The 22,406-nt window shown below is 43.5% G+C and overlaps 1 protein-coding gene across 3 annotated transcripts in view; it reads left to right on the forward strand.

The window, feature by feature from the left end:
• Nucleotides 1-22,406, forward strand: part of cnot4b (CCR4-NOT transcription complex, subunit 4b) — an 86,216-nt gene that overhangs the window by 10,146 nt on the left and 53,664 nt on the right. For all 3 annotated transcript variants that reach the window (XM_045215459.1, XM_045215461.1, XM_045215460.1), the window contains exons 2-5: nucleotides 3,256-3,605; nucleotides 8,063-8,260; nucleotides 19,886-19,972; nucleotides 20,522-20,623. In XM_045215459.1, coding sequence (XP_045071394.1) covers nucleotides 3,429-3,605; nucleotides 8,063-8,260; nucleotides 19,886-19,972; nucleotides 20,522-20,623 — 564 coding nt within the window. In that variant the 5' untranslated portion in view covers nucleotides 3,256-3,428. The remainder of the gene's footprint in view (nucleotides 1-3,255; nucleotides 3,606-8,062; nucleotides 8,261-19,885; nucleotides 19,973-20,521; nucleotides 20,624-22,406) is intronic.

Consider the following 22,406-nt stretch of genomic DNA (forward strand, 5'->3'; position numbering starts at 1 on the left):
AAGATGCAGCCTGAAGAGACATTCTCTCTCTCTGTGAGAACCAGAACAAGATGCAGCCTGAAGAGACATTCTCTCTCTCTCTGTGAGAACCAGAACAAGATGCAGCCTGAAGAGACATTTTCTCTCTCTCTCTCTCTCTCTCTCTCTCTGTGAGAACCAGAACAAGATGCAGCCTGAAGAGACATTCTCTCTCTCTCTCTCTCTCTCTCTCTCTCTCTCTGTGAGAACCAGAACAAGATGCAGTCTGAAGAGACATTCTCTCTCTCTCTCTGTGAGAACCAGAACAAGATGCAGCCTGAAGAGACATTTTCTCTCTCTCTCTCTCTCTCTCTCTGTGAGAACCAGAACAAGATGCAGCCTGAAGAGAACCAGTCATTATCACCAGCTCTTTGCACCAGAACACTTGTTGATGCGAGCCCAAGCGGCAGCCTAAAGCTTCCTCAAGAGACCATTGTTTTGTAAAAAAGGTATTTTCAAATTTTGAGGAGATTCAACCAAAGGTTTTGCTAACCAGTATGTTGCCCTGGAAATACAAGATGAAAATGCATCTGTTAGCATGAAACATGAAGTTATATTGGTTATTTTCCTTGACCATTAGGCCTACACTATATAAATAAAGTGTTTGGACACCCCTTCAAATTAGTGGATTCAGCTATTTCAGCCGCAGCTGTTGGAGTGATGAATCACGCTTCACCATCTGGCAGTCCGACGGACAAATCTGGGTTTGGCGGATGCCAGGAGAACGCCACCTGCCCGAAATGCATAGTTCAAACTGTAAAGTTTGGTGGAGGAGGAATAGTGGTCTGGGGCTGTTTTTCATGGTTCGGGCTCGGCCCCGTAGTTCCAGTGAAGGGAAATCTTAACGTTACAGCATACAATGACGATTTTGTGCTTCCAACTTTGTGGCAACAGTTTGGGGAAGGCCCTTTCCTGTTTCAGCATGACAATGCCCACGTGCACAAAGCGAGGTCCATACAAAAATGGTTTGTCGAGATCGGTGTGGAAGAACATGGCTGGCCTGCACAGAGCCCTGACCTCAACCCCATCGAACACCTTTGGGATGAATTGGAACGCCGACTGCGAGCCAGGCCTAATCGCCCAACATCAGTGCCCGACCTCACTAATGCTCTTGTGGCTGAATGGAAGCAAGTCCCCACAGCAATGTTCCAACATCTAGTAGAAAGCCTTCCCAGAAGAGTGGAGGCTGTTATAGCAGCAAAGGGGGGACCAACTCCATATTAATGCCCATGATTATGTAATGAGATGTTGGTACGAGCAGGTGTCCACATACTTTTGGTCACGTAGTGTATGTACCGTATTGCTTACTCAAGCAGTAGAGTCAATCACTGAGAATTAGGTGATCCTTTCCCAATTAAAAAGCCAGAGCTCTGGGGATGGATTGTTGGCCCTTGTTGTTGTCCTGCACATCATTCAGAGACACCCTCATGAGAGCTTGATGAGTCTTATTTACCTGTGATCCTCTCTGGGGGAGTCCTCCAGTGTGCCTCTCTCTGACTCAGCCTTCCTGGAGTCAACTTCTTGCAGTGTGTGAGTGTGTGTGTGAGAGAGAGAGAGAGGGAAAGATGACTTCATCCTCTCTCCTTTCTTTGTGCGTGTCAGTGTCCCTGTGTGTCTGAATACTTTCCGAATGCACTGTGTATCTGTAGTCTGAATGCTCATAGTTGTTGTGAATCAGACCTTCCCTGAATACGTGGGTGGGGGAACAACACTACGTGGGTGGGGGAACAACACTACGTGGGTGGGGAACAACACTCCTCACGTCACACCTGATGTCTCCTCTGTCAGTTTAAACGTCTCAGCTGTTCAGACGTCACGTGAAGAGGACGTCATCTGTTGGATGAGGAAGGGCTGCAGAGCGATGGGGTGTGTATTATTATGGTTAGTTTCATCCTCTTTGCTTAAGGCGTCGGCATGCTTCCCATCTCAAACGGTTTGGAACAGTTCCTGCATATATTATGACGATGTTTTATGATATTTTTGTTTGTTTTTTGGGCTTCGGCAGCTCTTCTTTGGGGGGCTTTTATTGCCCAAGACATTTTTACTTCAATGCAAGACTAAGTCCGTAGCCAAAGTGAAGTCATTCAACGAGAGACGAATCGCTTTCATGCAAATTTTTTCACTTGAGAAATATTGCCCAAAACATCTTTAGTGTTAGACGTCAAATTGGTTGACTAAGATCTCCACGTCAAAATGATTCACAGATTTCTTGAGTTATCTTCGATTTAATTCTGACTATTTTTGAGGAAGTGTATACTGGCTACGGCGTCTCAAGATGGACAAACGGTACTATTGCCGCTTTTAAGAAAAAATAGTTTTTCAAGCGAAGGTCTTTTTAAGGGAGTATGGAGCACACTCCTTGGGTTCTCCCAGCCGAGTTCCTAGTCACCAGCCGAACCAAAGCACGCGGGAGGCTTTAGCCGGTTAAAACCGGAAACAGCAACTCATTATTTGTAGTGTTTCGGTTAAGACTTAAAAGCGTAGTCCTGTATTTCAACCTGTATGGCTCCTCCTCTTTTTCGCTCTGCGTTCTTCTTGTGTAGATTAACATGAAAAGTCTATAAAGAAGTGTACAGACCACTAAATCAATTTCAATCCTCAAATGGCTGTGTTGAAAACGGGCCACAGGACAGAATGAAAACCAACCGCTGAGAGAAAGACCGGGTCACGAGACTCACTCAGACAAACGTTCACCCAGAGACCCCCTTTTTTATTTCAGCCAATCGTTGTTTTTCCCTGTACGGTACTGTGTGAGTCCGTATGGTTTGCTGAATGTGCAGGTATTACACTTAGCCCCTCAGACTTTTGTTTGCGGCCTACGTGGCACCCTATCCCCTACAAAGTGCGCTACAGAGCCCTGGGCCCTCGTCAAAAGTAGTAGGGGGGGGGATAGGGTGCCATTTTAGAAGGCTCTGTTCATGCTCTCTGCGTCTCTCTGACATTGTGCTGGTATTCCCTCACACTGCACTGACAGCAGGGCTACTCAACCAGCTACTGTTTTCAGTAGGTCTGGTCACACAAAGGTCTGGATAGATGTAATCCTTTATCGACGTAGTAACGAACCCCCCCCCCTCCACCTCGCGACACGTGCTACCCCAAACTGTTCACGGCCCTCTTGTTGGCGGAAAGGAAATGTTGCAGTTTTAAAGCTAATTTCCTGCTATTCTATACACTTTGCCCACTGGTGGGACTTTGCGTTCAGTATTCTAATCTCTCTCTTCCCCGGTGTCTCTCCAGCCTGCTCTGCCACTGCCCCCTGCCACCTGGTGACTCTCCAGCCTGCTCTGCCACTGCCCCCTGCCACCTGGTGACTCTCCAGCCTGCTCTGCCACTGCCCCCTGCCACCTGGTGTCTCTCCAGCCTGCTCTGCCACTGCCCCCTGCCACCGGTCTCTCTGCATATTGTCCTGGATGTCCTGCAGTCCAGAGGTGAAGGATATGGACCCCATGGAGTGTCCTCTGTGTATGGAGCCGCTGGAGATAGACGACGTCAACTTCTTCCCCTGCACCTGCGGCTACCAGATCTGCCGCTTCTGCTGGCACCGGATCCGCACAGACGAGAACGGCCTCTGCCCTGCCTGCAGAAAGGTACGTTACCCTAGTAACCCCTACCCCATATCCTATACTAAACCATACCCTAGTCTAACCCCTACCCCATATCCTATACTAAACCATACCCTAGTCTAACCCCTACCCCATATCCTATACTAAACCATACCCTAGTCTAACCCCTACCCCATATCCTGTACTAAACCATACCCTAGTCTAACCCCTACCCCATATCCTATACTAAACCATACCCTAGTCTAACCCCTACCCCATATCCTATACTAAACCATACCCTAGTCTAACCCCTACCCCATATCCTGTACTAAACCATACCCTAGTCTAACCCCTACCCCATATCCTATACTAAACCATACCCTAGTCTAACCCCTACCCCATATCCTGTACTAAACCATACCCTAGTCTAACCCCTACCCCATATCCTATACTAAACCATACCCTAGTCTAACCCCTACCCCATATCCTATACTAAACCATACCCTAGTCTAACCCCTACCCCATATCCTATACTAAACCATACCCTAGTCTAACCCCTACCCCATATCCTATACTAAACCATACCCTAGTCTAACCCCCTACCCCATATCCTATACTAAACCATACCCTAGTCTAACCCCTACCCCATATCCTATACTAAACCATACCCTAGTCTAACCCCTACCCCATATCCTATACTAAACCATACCCTAGTCTAACCCCTAACCCCTACCCCATATCCTATACTAAACCATACCCTAGTCTAACCCCTACCCCATATCCTATACTAAACCATACCCTAGTCTAACCCCTAACCCCTACCCCATATCCTATACTAAACCATACCCTAGTCTAACCCCTACCCCATATCCTATACTAAACCATACCCTAGTCTAACCCCTACCCCATATCCTATACTAAACCATACCCTAGTCTAACCCCTACCCCATATCCTATACTAAACCATACCCTAGTCTAACCCCTACCCCATATCCTATACTAAACCATACCCTAGTCTAACCCCTACCCCATATCCTATACTAAACCATACCCTAGTCTAACCCCTACCCCATATCCTATACTAAACCATACCCTAGTCTAACCCCTACCCCATATCCTATACTAAACCATACCCTAGTCTAACCCCTACCCCATATCCTATACTAAACCATACCCTAGTCTAACCCCTACCCCATATCCTATACTAAACCATACCCTAGTCTAAACCCCTACCCCATATCCTATACTAAACCATACCCTAGTCTAACCCCCTACCCCATATCCTATACTAAACCATACCCTAGTCTAACCCCTACCCCATATCCTATACTAAACCATACCCTAGTCTAACCCCTACCCCATATCCTATACTAAACCATACCCTAGTCTAACCCCTACCCCATATCCTGTACTAAACCATACCCTAGTCTAACCCCTACCCCATATCCTATACTAAACCATACCCTAGTCTAACCCCTACCCCATATCCTATACTAAACCATACCCTAGTCTAACCCCTACCCCATATCCTATACTAAACCATACCCTAGTCTAACCCCTACCCCATATCCTATACTAAACCATACCCTAGTCTAACCCCTACCCCATATCCTATACTAAACCATACCCTAGTCTAACCCCTACCCCATATCCTGTACTAAACCATACCCTAGTCTAACCCCTACCCCATATCCTATACTAAACCATACCCTAGTCTAACCCCTACCCCATATCCTGTACTAAACCATACCCTAGTCTAACCCCTACCCCATATCCTATACTAAACCATACCCTAGTCTAACCCCTAACCCCTACCCCATATCCTATACTAAACCATACCCTAGTCTAACCCCTACCCCATATCCTATACTAAACCATACCCTAGTCTAACCCCTACCCCATATCCTATACTAAACCATACCCTAGTCTAACCCCTACCCCATATCCTATACTAAACCATACCTTAACTTCTGCTGGCACCACGTCCGTACAGCAGAGAAGTGCCTGCAGAAAGGTACCTACACCTTAACCTACCTGCCTTCTCTGTCCGAATTAACCCACCTGCCTTCTCTGTCCGAATTAACCCACCTGCCTTCTCTGTCCGAATTAACCCACCTGCCTTCTCTGTCTGAATTAACCCACCTGCCTTCTCTGTCTGAATTAACCCACCCGCCTGCTCTGTCTGAATTAACCCACCCGCCTGCTCTGTCTGAATTAACCCACCTGCCTGCTCTGTCCGAATTAACCCACCCGCCTTCTCTGTCTGAATTAACCCACCTGCCTTCTCTGTCTGAATTAACCCACCCGCCTGCTCTGTCTGAATTAACCCACCCGCCTGCTCTGTCTGAATTAACCCACCTGCCTGCTCTGTCCGAATTAACCCACCCGCCTTCTCTGTCTGAATTAACCCACCTGCCTTCTCTGTCCGAATTAACCCACCTGCCTTCTCTGTCTGAATTAACCCACCTGCCTTCTCTGTCCGAATTAACCCACCTGCCTTCTCTGTCCGAATTAACCCACCTGCCTTCTCTGTCTGAATTAACCCACCTGCCTTCTCTGTCCGAATTAACCCACCCGCCTTCTGTCATAAATAGATGTTCAGTATGGCTCTGTAGTCCCCCCCCACTCACCGTAACATAGAAACAATATGTTTCGCTGTGATAGGGAAATGTCAAAACATTGTACTTTTATTTATCTCAATACGGTGAACAATTGAACAGCACTGGAACGTGTTCAGAATAACACATTTCCTCAAATCACTCCAGTAACATTTCCTCTCCTAGATCCCCATAGCCTGAGGATTGGCACACCCACCCAGGTTCCTGCCAGTGTATTGTAGCTAGCAGCAGCTCCATAGAGGTGTGTTTATCCAGGTCCCAGAGAGCTCTGCTAACAGAACACTGGTACCAGCCTAGGGCAGGGTTCTTAAAGCATTCTACTGTTCTAAGTGTTTTGTCATCTCCCGTCTGGATTACTGCAACTCGCTGTTGGCTGGGCTCCCTGCCTGTGCCATTAAAACCCTACAACTCATCCAGAACGCTGCAGCCCGTCTGGTGTTCAACCTTCCCAAGTTCTCTCACGTCACCCCCCTCCTCCGCACACTCCACTGGCTTCCAGTTGAAGCTCGCATCTGCTACAAGACCATGGTGCTTGCCTATGGAGCAGTGAGGGGAACGGCACCTCCGTACCTTCAGGCTCTGATCAGTCCCTACACCCAAACGAGGGCATTGCGTTCATCCACCTCTGGCCTGCTGGCTCCCCTTCCTCTGCGGAAGCATAGTTCCCGCTCAGCCCAGTCAAAACTGTTCGCTGCTCTGGCTCCCCAATGGTGGAACAAGCTCCCTCACGACGCCAGGACAGCGGAGTCACTCACCACCTTCCGGAGACACTTGAAACCCCACCTCTTTAAGGAATACCTGGGATAGGATAAAGTAATCCTTCTACCCACCCCCTTACCCCAACCCACCCCCCAAAAAAACAAAAACATATTGTAAAGTGGTTGACCCACTGGCTATCATAAGTTGAATGCACCAATGTGTAAGTGGCTCTGGATAAGAGCGTCTGCTAAATGACGTAAATGTAAAATGTTCTCATCAGGACAACACAGCTGTCAGAGGTGACACCCACACAGCTTAAGGAACAGGCTTTACCGTGACAATACTTTCTCCTTTTCTCCTTTTGGTTGGAAATGACTCTCTGACTGGCCAGTCCAGTTGATCGATTTTGATAAATTCCACTGGTTAGGAGGGTTAGTGAGTTAGGTTAGTACTCCACTGGTATTTCCAGAAAGTATGAGAGCGGTCTACTGTGTAAAAATGACATGCATACAGAGATGACCCCGATAGTCATTAAGTGTCAGTGGTTGTCAGGGTTGCAGAATTCCTGTCAATTTCCCAGAATTCCCTGGTTTCCCAGAATTCCATGGTTTCCCAGAATTCCCTGGTTTTCCAGAAATCCTGGTCGAAGGATTCCTGGATTTCATGCTGATCTCCTCGTCATTCCAGGGTTCTCCAGCGGTGAAGCCCCCTGTCCATTTATCTAACATGCTCCTCTCTCTCTGTACCAGCCGTACCCAGAGGACCCAGCGGTGTACAAGCCCCCCTGTCCATGTATCTAACATTCTCCTCTCTCTCTGTACCAGCCGTACCCAGAGGACCCAGCGGTGAAGCCCCCTGTCCATGTATCTAACATTCTCCTCTCTCTCTGTACCAGCCGTACCCAGAGGACCCAGCGGTGAAGCCCCCCTGTCCATGTATCTAACATGCTCCTCTCTCTCTGTACCAGCCGTACCCAGAGGACCCAGCGGTGAAGCCCCCCTGTCCATGTATCTAACATGCTCCTCTCTCTCTGTACCAGCCGTACCCAGAGGATCCAGCGGTGAAGCCCCCTGTCCATGTATCTAACATGCTCCTCTCTCTCTGTACCAGCCGTACCCAGAGGACCCAGCGGTATACAAGCCCCCCTGTCCATGTATCTAACATGCTCCTCTCTCTCTGTACCAGCCGTACCCAGAGGACCCAGCGGTATACAAGCCCCTGTCAGCGGAGGAGCTGCAGAGGATAAGGAATGAGAAGAGGGCTAAACAGGTAGAGAGGAAGCAGAAGGTGACGGAGAACAGGAAGCACCTGGCCAGCGTCAGGGTGGTGCAGCGAAACCTGGTCTTCCTGGTGGGGCTGTCGCAGAGACTGGCCGACCCTGAGGTAGGAACACACACCGACAGACACCCAGAGAACTGAGAATAACACTCCTCAAGGAACGATAGGGAATATTAGTTCACTATCGTCATCAAGGACTGCTCTGAGATGATCCTTCCTTCCCTCCTTCCTATAAATCCAGCTAATTAATTAGGACTGTAGAGAGAGAGGGAGGTTGACTCAGTCAGCTCTGAGGGAAACTTGGGGGAGGCAGTGGAGTGTGATATAATCTGTAGAAGATGAGATTATAGAGCAGAGCTAGTTTATGATGTGAAGTAAGACTTATGGGTAATATGCTTTGTTTCCCCTCTGGGGTAGAAATGAACCAGGAATGTTTCATCATTAAAACTCCACAGAAACCACCAGCACATCCAACCCCTTCCTTCATTACCCCTCTCACTACCCTGGACTCCTTCCACAGAAACCACCAACACAACCAACCACTTCCTTCATTACCCCTCTCACTACCCTGGACTCCTTCCACAGAAACCACCAGCACATCCAACCCCTTCCTTCATTACCCCTCTCACTACCCTGGACTCCTTCCACAGAAACCACCAGCACATCCAACCCCTTCCTTCATTACCCCTCTCACTACCCTGGACTCCTTCCACAGAAACCACCAGCACATCCGATCAGAAACCTCCTCACTGCAGATCATGGCAGATGTTTGTTCTCCTTTGAAATGTGTAGCATCAGCCTTTTCCCCTCTAGGTCTGTGTTTCTGTGATTTTTCTCCAACAGGAAGTAGGAACAACGTGCTTAGATGTACAGTAACTGCTTCCTGTACATTGTGGTTTAATCATATCTAAATGTAGGCCTAAATCTCTTCAATCACCTTTCAGAAATTAAGATACTTTCCCCCCCCAGTAGTTTACTTATTGATTAGGCCCCTGACAGGGATTTCTCCCTCGTCCCTACAGATGGTGAATTACGCAACACCCCACTGCAGCCTCATTCACCTCTCCCAGTTTATTCTCTATATGAAATCACAGTAGAATAATGTCAATATAACACCCCACTGCAGCCTCATTCACCTCTCCCAGTTTATTCTCTATATGAAATCACAGTAGAATAATGTCAATATAACACCCCACTGCAGCCTCATTCAACTCTCCCAGTTTATTCTCTATATGAAATCACAGTAGAATAATGTCAATATAACACCCCACTGCATCCTCATTCACCTCTCCCAGTTTATTCTCTATATGAAATCACAGTAGAATAATGTCAATATAACACCCCACTGCATCCTCATTCACCTCTCCCAGTTTATTCTCTATATGAAATCACAGTAGAATAATGTCAATATAACACCCCACTGCATCCTCATTCACCTCTCCCAGTTTATTCTCTATATGAAATCACAGTAGAATAATGTCAATATAACACCCCACTGCATCCTCATTCACCTCTCCCAGTTTATTCTCTATATGAAATCACAGCAGAATAATGTCAATATAACACCCCACTGCAGCCTCATTCACCTCTCCCAGTTTATTCTCTATATGAAATCACAGCAGAATAATGTCAATATAACACCCCACTGCAGCCTCATTCACCTCTCCCAGTTTATTCTCTATATGAAATCACAGTAGAGTAATGTCAATATAACACCCCACTGCAGCCTCATTCACCTCTCCCAGTTTATTCTCTATATGAAATCACAGCAGAATAATGTCAATATAACACCCCACTGCAGCCTCATTCACCTCTCCCAGTTTATTCTCTATATGAAATCACAGCAGAATAATGTCAATATAACACCCCACTGCAGCCTCATTCACCTCTCCCAGTTTATTCTCTATATGAAATCACAGTAGAATAATGTCAATATAACACCCCACTGCAGCCTCATTCACCTCTCCCAGTTTATTCTCTATATGAAATCACAGTAGAATAATGTCAATATAACACCCCACTGCAGCCTCATTCACCTCTCCCAGTTTATTCTCTATATGAAATCACAGCAGAATAATGTCAATATAACACCCCACTGCAGCCTCATTCACCTCTCCCAGTTTATTCTCTATATGAAATCACAGTAGAATAATGTCAATATAACACCCCACTGCAGCCTCATTCACCTCTCCCAGTTTATTCTCTATATGAAATCACAGTAGAATAATGTCAATATAACACCCCACTGCAGCCTCATTCACCTCTCCCAGTTTATTCTCTATATGAAATCACAGTAGAATAATGTCAATATAACACGCCACTGCAGCCTCATTCACCTCTCCCAGTTTATTCTCTATATGAAATCACAGTAGAATAATGTCAATATAACACCCCACTGCAGCCTCATTCACCTCTCCCAGTTTATTCTCTATATGAAATCACAGTAGAATAATGTCAATATAACACGCCACTGCAGCCTCATTCACCTCTCCCAGTTTATTCTCTATATGAAATCACAGTAGAATAATGTCAATATAACACCCCACTGCAGCCTCATTCACCTCTCCCAGTTTATTCTCTATATGAAATCACAGTAGAATAATGTCAATATAACACGCCACTGCAGCCTCATTCACCTCTCCCAGTTTATTCTCTATATGAAATCACAGTAGAATAATGTCAATATAACACCCCACTGCAGCCTCATTCACCTCTCCCAGTTTATTCTCTATATGAAATCACAGTAGAATAATGTCAATATAACACCCCACTGCAGCCTCATTCACCTCTCCCAGTTTATTCTCTATATGAAATCACAGTAGAATAATGTCAATATAACACCCCACTGCAGCCTCATTCACCTCTCCCAGTTTATTCTCTATATGAAATCACAGTAGAATAATGTCAATATAACACCCCACTGCAGCCTCATTCACCTCTCCCAGTTTATTCTCTATATGAAATCACAGTAGAATAATGTCAATATAACACCCCACTGCAGCCTCATTCACCTCTCCCAGTTTATTCTCTATATGAAATCACAGTAGAATAATGTCAATATAACACCCCACTGCAGCCTCATTCACCTCTCCCAGTTTATTCTCTATATGAAATCACAGTAGAATAATGTCAATATAACACCCCACTGCAGCCTCATTCACCTCTCCCAGTTTATTCTCTATATGAAATCACAGTAGAATAATGTCAATATAACACCCCACTGCAGCCTCATTCACCTCTCCCAGTTTATTCTCTATATGAAATCACAGTAGAATAATGTCAATATAACACCCCACTGCAGCCTCATTCACCTCTCCCAGTTTATTCTCTATATGAAATCACAGTAGAGTAATGTCAATATAACACCCCACTGCAGCCTCATTCACCTCTCCCAGTTTATTCTCTATATGAAATCACAGTAGAATAATGTCAATATAACACCCCACTGCAGCCTCATTCACCTCTCCCAGTTTATTCTCTATATGAAATCACAGTAGAATAATGTCAATATAACACCCCACTGCAGCCTCATTCACCTCTCCCAGTTTATTCTCTATATGAAATCACAGTAGAATAATGTCAATATAACACCCCACTGCAGCCTCATTCACCTCTCCCAGTTTATTCTCTATATGAAATCACAGTAGAATAATGTCAATATAACACCCCACTGCAGCCTCATTCACCTCTCCCAGTTTATTCTCTATATGAAATCACAGTAGAATAATGTCAATATAACACCCCACTGCAGCCTCATTCACCTCTCCCAGTTTATTCTCTATATGAAATCACAGCAGAATAATGTCAATATAACACCCCACTGCAGCCTCATTCACCTCTCCCAGTTTATTCTCTATATGAAATCACAGCAGAATAATGTCAATATAACACCCCACTGCAGCCTCATTCACCTCTCCCAGTTTATTCTCTATATGAAATCACAGTAGAATAATGTCAATATAACACCCCACTGCAGCCTCATTCACCTCTCCCAGTTTATTCTCTATATGAAATCACAGTAGAATAATGTCAATATAACACCCCACTGCAGCCTCATTCACCTCTCCCAGTTTATTCTCTATATGAAATCACAGTAGAATAATGTCAATATAACACCCCACTGCAGCCTCATTCACCTCTCCCAGTTTATTCTCTATATGAAATCACAGTAGAATAATGTCAATATAACACCCCACTGCAGCCTCATTCACCTCTCCCAGTTTATTCTCTATATGAAATCACAGTAGAATAATGTCAATATAACACCCCACTGCAGCCTCATTCACCTCTCCCAGTTTATTCTCTATATGAAATCACAGTAGAATAATGTCAATATAACACCCCACTGCAGCCTCATTCACCTCTCCCAGTTTATTCTCTATGTGAAATCACAGTAGAATAATGTCAATATAACACCCCACTGCAGCCTCATTCACCTCTCCCAGTTTATTCTCTATATGAAATCACAGTAGAATAATGTCAATATAACACCCCACTGCAGCCTCATTCACCTCTCCCAGTTTATTCTCTATATGAAATCACAGTAGAATAATGTCAATATAACACCCCACTGCAGCCTCATTCACCTCTCCCAGTTTATTCTCTATATGAAATCACAGTAGAATAATGTCAATATAACACCCCACTGCAGCCTCATTCACCTCTCCCAGTTTATTCTCTATATGAAATCACAGTAGAGTAATGTCAATATAACACCCCACTGCAGCCTCATTCACCTCTCCCAGTTTATTCTCTATATGAAATCACAGTAGAATAATGTCAATATAACACCCCACTGCAGCCTCATTCACCTCTCCCAGTTTATTCTCTATATGAAATCACAGTAGAATAATGTCAATATAACACCCCACTGCAGCCTCATTCACCTCTCCCAGTTTATTCTCTATATGAAATCACAGTAGAATAATGTCAATATAACACCCCACTGCAGCCTCATTCACCTCTCCCAGTTTATTCTCTATATGAAATCACAGCAGAATAATGTCAATATAACACGCCACTGCAGCCTCATTCACCTCTCCCAGTTTATTCTCTATATGAAATCACAGTAGAATAATGTCAATATAACACGCCACTGCAGCCTCATTCACCTCTCCCAGTTTATTCTCTATATGAAATCACAGTAGAATAATGTCAATATAACACGCCCACTGCAGCCTCATTCACCTCTCCCAGTTTATTCTCTATATGAAATCACAGCAGAATAATGTCAATATAACACCCCACTGCAGCCTCATTCACCTCTCCCAGTTTATTCTCTATATGAAATCACAGTAGAATAATGTCAATATAACACGCCACTGCAGCCTCATTCACCTCTCCCAGTTTATTCTCTATATGAAATCACAGCAGAATAATGTCAATATAACACCCCACTGCAGCCTCATTCACCTCTCCCAGTTTATTCTCTATATGAAATCACAGTAGAATAATGTCAATATAACACCCCACTGCAGCCTCATTCACCTCTCCCAGTTTATTCTCTATATGAAATCACAGTAGAATAATGTCAATATAACACCCCACTGCAGCCTCATTCACCTCTCCCAGTTTATTCTCTATATGAAATCACAGTAGAATAATGTCAATATAACACCCCACTGCAGCCTCATTCACCTCTCCCAGTTTATTCTCTATATGAAATCACAGTAGAATAATGTCAATATAACACCCCACTGCAGCCTCATTCACCTCTCCCAGTTTATTCTCTATATGAAATCACAGTAGAATAATGTCAATATAACACCCCACTGCAGCCTCATTCACCTCTCCCAGTTTATTCTCTATATGAAATCACAGTAGAATAATGTCAATATAACACCCCACTGCAGCCTCATTCACCTCTCCCAGTTTATTCTCTATATGAAATCACAGTAGAATAATGTCAATATAACACCCCACTGCAGCCTCATTCACCTCTCCCAGTTTATTCTCTATATGAAATCACAGTAGAATAATGTCAATATAACACCCCACTGCAGCCTCATTCACCTCTCCCAGTTTATTCTCTATATGAAATCACAGTAGAATAATGTCAATATAACACCCCACTGCAGCCTCATTCACCTCTCCCAGTTTATTCTCTATATGAAATCACAGTAGAATAATGTCAATATAACACCCCACTGCAGCCTCATTCACCTCTCCCAGTTTATTCTCTATATGAAATCACAGTAGAGTAATGTCAATATAACACCCCACTGCAGCCTCATTCACCTCTCCCAGTTTATTCTCTATATGAAATCACAGTAGAATAATGTCAATATAACACCCCACTGCAGCCTCATTCACCTCTCCCAGTTTATTCTCTATATGAAATCACAGTAGAATAATGTCAATATAACACCCCACTGCAGCCTCATTCACCTCTCCCAGTTTATTCTCTATATGAAATCACAGTAGAATAATGTCAATATAACACCCCACTGCAGCCTCATTCACCTCTCCCAGTTTATTCTCTATATGAAATCACAGTAGAATAATGTCAATATAACACCCCACTGCAGCCTCATTCACCTCTCCCAGTTTATTCTCTATATGAAATCACAGTAGAATAATGTCAATATAACACCCCACTGCAGCCTCATTCACCTCTCCCAGTTTATTCTCTATATGAAATCACAGCAGAATAATGTCAATATAACACGCCACTGCAGCCTCATTCACCTCTCCCAGTTTATTCTCTATATGAAATCACAGTAGAATAATGTCAATATAACACGCCACTGCAGCCTCATTCACCTCTCCCAGTTTATTCTCTATATGAAATCACAGTAGAATAATGTCAATATAACACGCCACTGCAGCCTCATTCACCTCTCCCAGTTTATTCTCTATATGAAATCACAGCAGAATAATGTCAATATAACACGCCACTGCAGCCTCATTCACCTCTCCCAGTTTATTCTCTATATGAAATCACAGTAGAATAATGTCAATATAACACCCCACTGCAGCCTCATTCACCTCTCCCAGTTTATTCTCTATATGAAATCACAGTAGAATAATGTCAATATAACACCCCACTGCAGCCTCATTCACCTCTCCCAGTTTATTCTCTATATGAAATCACAGTAGAATAATGTCAATATAACACCCCACTGCAGCCTCATTCACCTCTCCCAGTTTATTCTCTATATGAAATCACAGCAGAATAATGTCAATATAACACGCCACTGCAGCCTCATTCACCTCTCCCAGTTTATTCTCTATATGAAATCACAGCAGAATAATGTCAATATAACACCCCACTGCAGCCTCATTCACCTCTCCCAGTTTATTCTCTATATGAAATCACAGCAGAATAATGTCAATATAACACGCCACTGCAGCCTCATTCACCTCTCCCAGTTTATTCTCTATATGAAATCACAGCAGAATAATGTCAATATAACACCCCACTGCAGCCTCATTCACCTCTCCCAGTTTATTCTCTATATGAAATCACAGTAGAATAATGTCAATATAACACCCCACTGCAGCCTCATTCACCTCTCCCAGTTTATTCTCTATATAAAATCACAGTAGAATAATGTCAATATAACACCCCACTGCAGCCTCATTCACCTCTCCCAGTTTATTCTCTATATGAAATCACAGTAGAATAATGTCAATATAACACGCCACTGCATCAGAATAATGTCAATATAACACGCCACTGCATCAGAGTAATGTCAATATAACACGCCACTGCATCAGAATATTGTCAATATAACACGCCACTGCATCAGAATATTGTCAATATAACACGCCACTGCATCAGAATATTGTCAATATAACACGCCACTGCATCAGAATATTGTCAATATAACACGCCACTGCATCAGAATAATGTCAATATAACACGCCACTGCATCAGAATATTGTCAATATAACACGCCACTGCATCAGAGTAATGTCAATATAACACGCCACTGCATCAGTGTAATATCAATATAACACGCCACTGCATCAGAATGATGTCAATATAACACGCCACTGCATCAGAGTAATGTCAATATAACACGCCACTGCATCAGAATATTGTCAATATAACACGCCACTGCATCAGAATATTGTCAATATAACACGCCACTGCATCAGAATATTGTCAATATAACACGCCACTGCATCAGAATATTGTCAATATAACACGCCACTGCATCAGAATAATGTCAATATAACACGCCACTGCATCAGAATATTGTCAATATAACACGCCACTGCATCAGAGTAATGTCAATATAACACGCCACTGCATCAGTGTAATATCAATATAACACGCCACTGCATCAGAATGATGTCAATATAACACGCCACTGCATCAGAGTAATGTCAATATAACACGCCACTGCATCAGAATAATGTCAATATAACACGCCACTGCATCAGAGTAATGTCAATATAACACGCCACTGCATCAGAATATTGTCAATATAACACGCCACTGCATCAGAATATTGTCAATATAACACGCCACTGCATCAGAATATTGTCAATATAACACGCCACTGCATCAGAATATTGTCAATATAACACGCCACTGCATCAGAATAATGTCAATATAACACGCCACTGCATCAGAATATTGTCAATATAACACGCCACTGCATCAGAGTAATGTCAATATAACACGCCACTGCATCAGAGTAATGTCAATATAACACGCCACTGCATCAGAATATTGTCAATATAACACGCCACTGCATCAGAATATTGTCAATATAACACGCCACTGCATCAGAATATTGTCAATATAACACGCCACTGCATCAGAATATTGTCAATATAACACGCCACTGCATCAGAATAATGTCAATATAACACGCCACTGCATCAGAATATTGTCAATATAACACGCCACTGCATCAGAATATTGTCAATATAACACGCCACTGCATCAGAGTAATGTCAATATAACACGCCACTGCATCAGAGTAATGTCAATATAACACGCCACTGCATCAGAATATTGTCAATATAACACGCCACTGCATCAGAATATTGTCAATATAACACGCCACTGCATCAGAATAATGTCAATATAACACGCCACTGCATCAGAATATTGTCAATATAACACGCCACTGCATCAGAGTAATGTCAATATAACACGCCACTGCATCAGTGTAATATCAATATAACACGCCACTGCATCAGAATGATGTCAATATAACACGCCACTGCATCAGAGTAATGTCAATATAACACGCCACTGCATCAGAATAATGTCAATATAACACGCCACTGCATCAGAGTAATGTCAATATAACACGCCACTGCATCAGTGTAATGTCAATATAACACGCCACTGCATCAGAATAATGTCAATATAACACGCCACTGCATCAGTGTAATATCAATATAACACGCCACTGCATCAGAATAATGTCAATATAACACGCCACTGCATCAGAGTAATGTCAATATAACACGCCACTGCATCAGAATGTCAATATAACACGCCACTGCATCAGAATAATGTCAATATAACACGCCACTGCATCAGAATAATGTCAATATAACACGCCACTGCATCAGAATGTCAATATAACACGCCACTGCATCAGAATGATGTCAATATAACACGCCACTGCATCAGAATAATGTCAATATAACACGCCACTGCATCAGAGTAATGTCAATATAACACGCCACTGCATCAGAATAATGTCAATATAACACGCCACTGCATCAGTGTAATATCAATATAACACGCCACTGCATCAGAGTAATGTCAATATAACACGCCACTGCATCAGAGTAATGTCAATATAACACGCCACTGCATCAGAATAATGTCAATATAACACGCCACTGCATCAGAGTAATGTCAATATAACACGCCACTGCATCAGAATAATGTCAATATAACACGCCACTGCATCAGAGTAATGTCAATATAACACGCCACTGCATCAGAATAATGTCAATATAACACGCCACTGCATCAGAATAATGTCAATATAACACGCCACTGCATCAGAATAATGTCAATATAACACGCCACTGCATCAGAATATCACGCTGGAATGTTTGTGGATTATTACTCAGATAACCACTAGCCTCAAACCAGGGAATGTTTATGGATTATTACTCAGATAACCACTAGCCTCAAACCAGGGAATGTTTATGGATTATTACTCAGATAACCACTAGCCTCAAACCAGGGAATGTTTATGGATTATTACTCAGCCACTAGCCTCAAACCAGGGAATGTTTATGGATTATTACTCAGATAACCACTAGCCTCAAACCAGGGAATGTTTATGGATTATTACTCAGATAACCACTAGCCTCAAACCAGGGAATGTTTATGGATTATTACTCAGATAACCACTAGCCTCAAACCAGGGAATGTTTATGGATTATTACTCAGATAACCACTAGCCTCAAACCAGGGAATGTTTATGGATTATTACTCAGATAACCACTAGCCTCAAACCAGGGAATGTTTATGGATTATTACTCAGATAACCACTAGCCTCAAACCAGGGAATGTTTATGGATTATTACTCAGCCACTAGCCTCAAACCAGGGAATGCTTATGGATTATTACTCAGATAACCACTAGCCTCAAACCAGGGAATGTTTATGGATTATTACTCAGATAACCACTAGCCTCAAACCAGGGAATGTTTATGGATTATTACTCAGATAACCACTAGCCTCAAACCAGGGAATGTTTATGGATTATTACTCAGATAACCACTAGCCTCAAACCAGGGAATGTTTATGGATTATTACTCAGATAACCACTAGCCTCAAACCAGGGAATGCTTATGGATTATTACTCAGATAACCACTAGCCTCAAACCAGGGAATGTTTATGGATTATTACTCAGATAACCACTAGCCTCAAACCAGGGAATGTTTATGGATTATTACTCAGACCACTAGCCTCAAACCAGGGAATGTTTATGGATTATTACTCAGATAACCACTAGCCTCAAACCAGGGAATGTTTATGGATTATTACTCAGACCACTAGCCTCAAACCAGGGAATGTTTATGGATTATTACTCAGATAACCACTAGCCTCAAACCAGGGAATGTTTATGGATTATTACTCAGATAACCACTAGCCTCAAACCAGGGAATGTTTATGGATTATTACTCAGATAACCACTAGCCTCAAACCAGGGAATGTTTATGGATTATTACTCAGATAACCACTAGCCTCAAACCAGGGAATGTTTATGGATTATTACTCAGATAACCACTAGCCTCAAACCAGGGAATGTTTATGGATTATTACTCAGATAACCACTAGCCTCAAACCAGGGAATGTTTATGGATTATTACTCAGATAACCACTAGCCTCAAACCAGGGAATGTTTATGGATTATTACTCAGATAACCACTAGCCTCAAACCAGGGAATGTTTATGGATTATTACTCAGATAACCACTAGCCTCAAACCAGGGAATGTTTATGGATTATTACTCAGATAACCACTAGCCTCAAACCAGGGAATGTTTATGGATTATTACTCAGATAACCACTAGCCTCAAACCAGGGAATGTTTATGGATTATTACTCAGATAACCACTAGCCTCAAACCAGGGAATGTTTATGGATTATTACTCAGCCACTAGCCTCAAACCAGGGAAGAATATGTAACTGTTTTGGAGCATAATTGACTGTTGTAACATGATTATAAGGGTAATGTTTGACCATGTTTTTAGATAAGATATGTAGTTTGGCTAACAGTTTCTCTGTCCATCCCAGGTTCTAAAGAGGCCGGAGTATTTTGTGAAGTTTGGGAAGGTCCATAAAGTGGTCATCAACAACAGCACCTCATACGCTGGCTCGCAGGTGAGGGGCGGGAACTTCCTGTGGGCGAGGATGATTGACAGCAGGTGTTGTAGTTAATTGATGGGTTGGTTGATTGAGTGCATTAGAAATGCATTACTAGCACCATATATGGCCTCCCGAGTGGCGCAGTGGTCTAAGGCGCTGCATCGCACTGCTAGGCTGTGCCACTAGAGATCCTGGTTCGAATCCAGGCTCTGTCGTAGCCGGCCGCGACCGGGAGACCAATGGGGGCGGCGCACAATTGGCCCAGCGTCGTCCAGGGTAGGGGAGGGAATGGCCGGCAGGGATGTAGCTCAGTTGGTAGAGCATCGCGTTTTGCAACGCCAGGGTTGTGGGTTCGATTCCCACGAAGGGCCAGTATGAAAAATAAAAATAATGTATGCACTCACTTAACTGTAAGTCGCTCTGGATAAGAGCGTCTGCTAAATGACTAAAATGTAAATGTAAATATACAGCCATAACACTCAGTGCAATAGCAGTACATAAAGTACCCAGATTGATTGATTGACACACTGATTGATCCAGTCATTGTCTTGGTCTTGTCCCCAGGGTCCTAGTGCCAGTGCCTATGTCACCTACATCCGGTCAGAAGACGCCCTCAGAGCAATACAGTGTGTCAACAACCTGGTAGTAGATGGCAGAACACTGAAGGTAAGCTGGGAAGAGAGACAACGGTAATACACATCTAGTCTATGCACAGACAATCGATCTCTGCATCAGATTAACATTTGAAATGTCAGCTTCTCTGCTGGGAGTTATACACCTTTCTCATTTACGGTATGTTGGCTGTAAAAACAATTGGGCAATGTTTTATAATCCCCTTTCCAACAGCCACATTTTTTTACCTCTTTCTTGTCGGCATTCACTTTTTATATAGCCATTGCTTAGGAGCGAGACACATTCAACTTTGACCCTGTTGTTGGTATCGTTGTCATGGTAACCTAAATGTGACAGCAGCAAGTTCTAAATCCCTCAGACGATGCACTGCTTTTCGTTACTTCACGTTCACAACAGTCAGTTAGCAGCTCGCCATACTTCAGTTAGCAGCTCGCCATACTTTAGTTAGCAGCTCGCCATACTTCAGTTAGCAGCTCGCCATACTTTAGTTAGCAGCTCGCCATACTTTAGTTAGCAGTTCGCCATACTTTAGTTAGCAGCTCGCCATACTTTAGTTAGCAGCTCGCCATACTTTAGTTAGCAGCTCGCCATACTTTAGTTAGCACCTCACCATACTTTAGTTAGCAGCTCGCCATACTTCGCCATACTTTAGTTAGCAGCTCGCCATACTTTAGTTAGCAGCTCGCCATACTTTAGTTAGCAGCTCGCCATACTTTAGTTAGCAGCTCGCCATACTTTAGTTAGCAGCTCGCCATACTTTAGTTAGCAGCTCGCCATACTTTAGTTAGCAGCTCGCCATACTTTAGTTAGCAGCTCGCCATACTTTAGTTAGCAGCTCGCCATACTTTAGTTAGCAGCTCGCCATACTTTAGTTAGCAGCTCGCCATACTTTAGTTAGCAGCTCGCCATACTTTAGTTAGCAGCTCGCCATACTTTAGTTAGCAGCTCGCCATACTTTAGTTAGCAGCTCGCCATACTTTAGTTAGCAGCTCGCCATACTTTAGTTAGCAGCTCGCCATACTTTAGTTAGCAGCTCGCCATACTTTAGTTAGCAGCTCGCCATACTTTAGTTAGCAGCTCGCCATACTTTAGTTAGCAGCTCGCCATACTTTAGTTAGCAGCTCGCCATACTTTAGTTAGCAGCTCGCCATACTTTAGTTAGCAGCTCGCCATACTTTAGTTAGCAGCTCGCCATACTTTAGTTAGCAGCTCGCCATACTTTAGTTAGCACCTCGCCATACTTTAGTTAGCAGCTCGCCATACTTTAGTTAGCAGCATGCCATACTTTAGTTAGCAGCTCGCCATACTTTAGTTAGCAGCTCGCCATACTTTAGTTAGCAGCTCGCCATACTTCAGTTAGCAGCTCGCCATACTTCAGTTAGCAGCTCGCCATACTTCAGTTAGCATTTCGCCATACTTTAGTTAGCAGCTCGCCATACTTCAGTTAGCAGCTCGCCATACTTCAGTTAGCAGCTCGCCATACTTCAGTTAGAAGCTTACCATACTTCAGTTAGCAGCTCGCCATACTTTAGTTAGCAGCTCGCCATACTTCAGTTAGCAGCTCGCCATACTTTAGTTAGCAGCTCGCCATACTTTAGTTAGCAGCTCGCCATACTTTAGTTAGCAGCTCGCCATACTTTAGTTAGCAGCTCGCCATACTTTAGTTAGCAGCTCGCCATACTTCAGTTAGCAGCTCGCCATACTTTAGTTAGCAGCTCGCCATACTTTAGTTAGCAGCTCGCCATACTTCAGTTAGCAGCTCGCCATACTTCAGTTAGCAGCTCGCCATACTTCAGTTAGCAGCTCGCCATACTTT

The sequence above is a fragment of the Coregonus clupeaformis genome, unplaced genomic scaffold (genome assembly GCF_020615455.1).
Source record: "Coregonus clupeaformis isolate EN_2021a unplaced genomic scaffold, ASM2061545v1 scaf0447, whole genome shotgun sequence".
Classification (NCBI taxonomy): domain Eukaryota; kingdom Metazoa; phylum Chordata; class Actinopteri; order Salmoniformes; family Salmonidae; genus Coregonus; species Coregonus clupeaformis.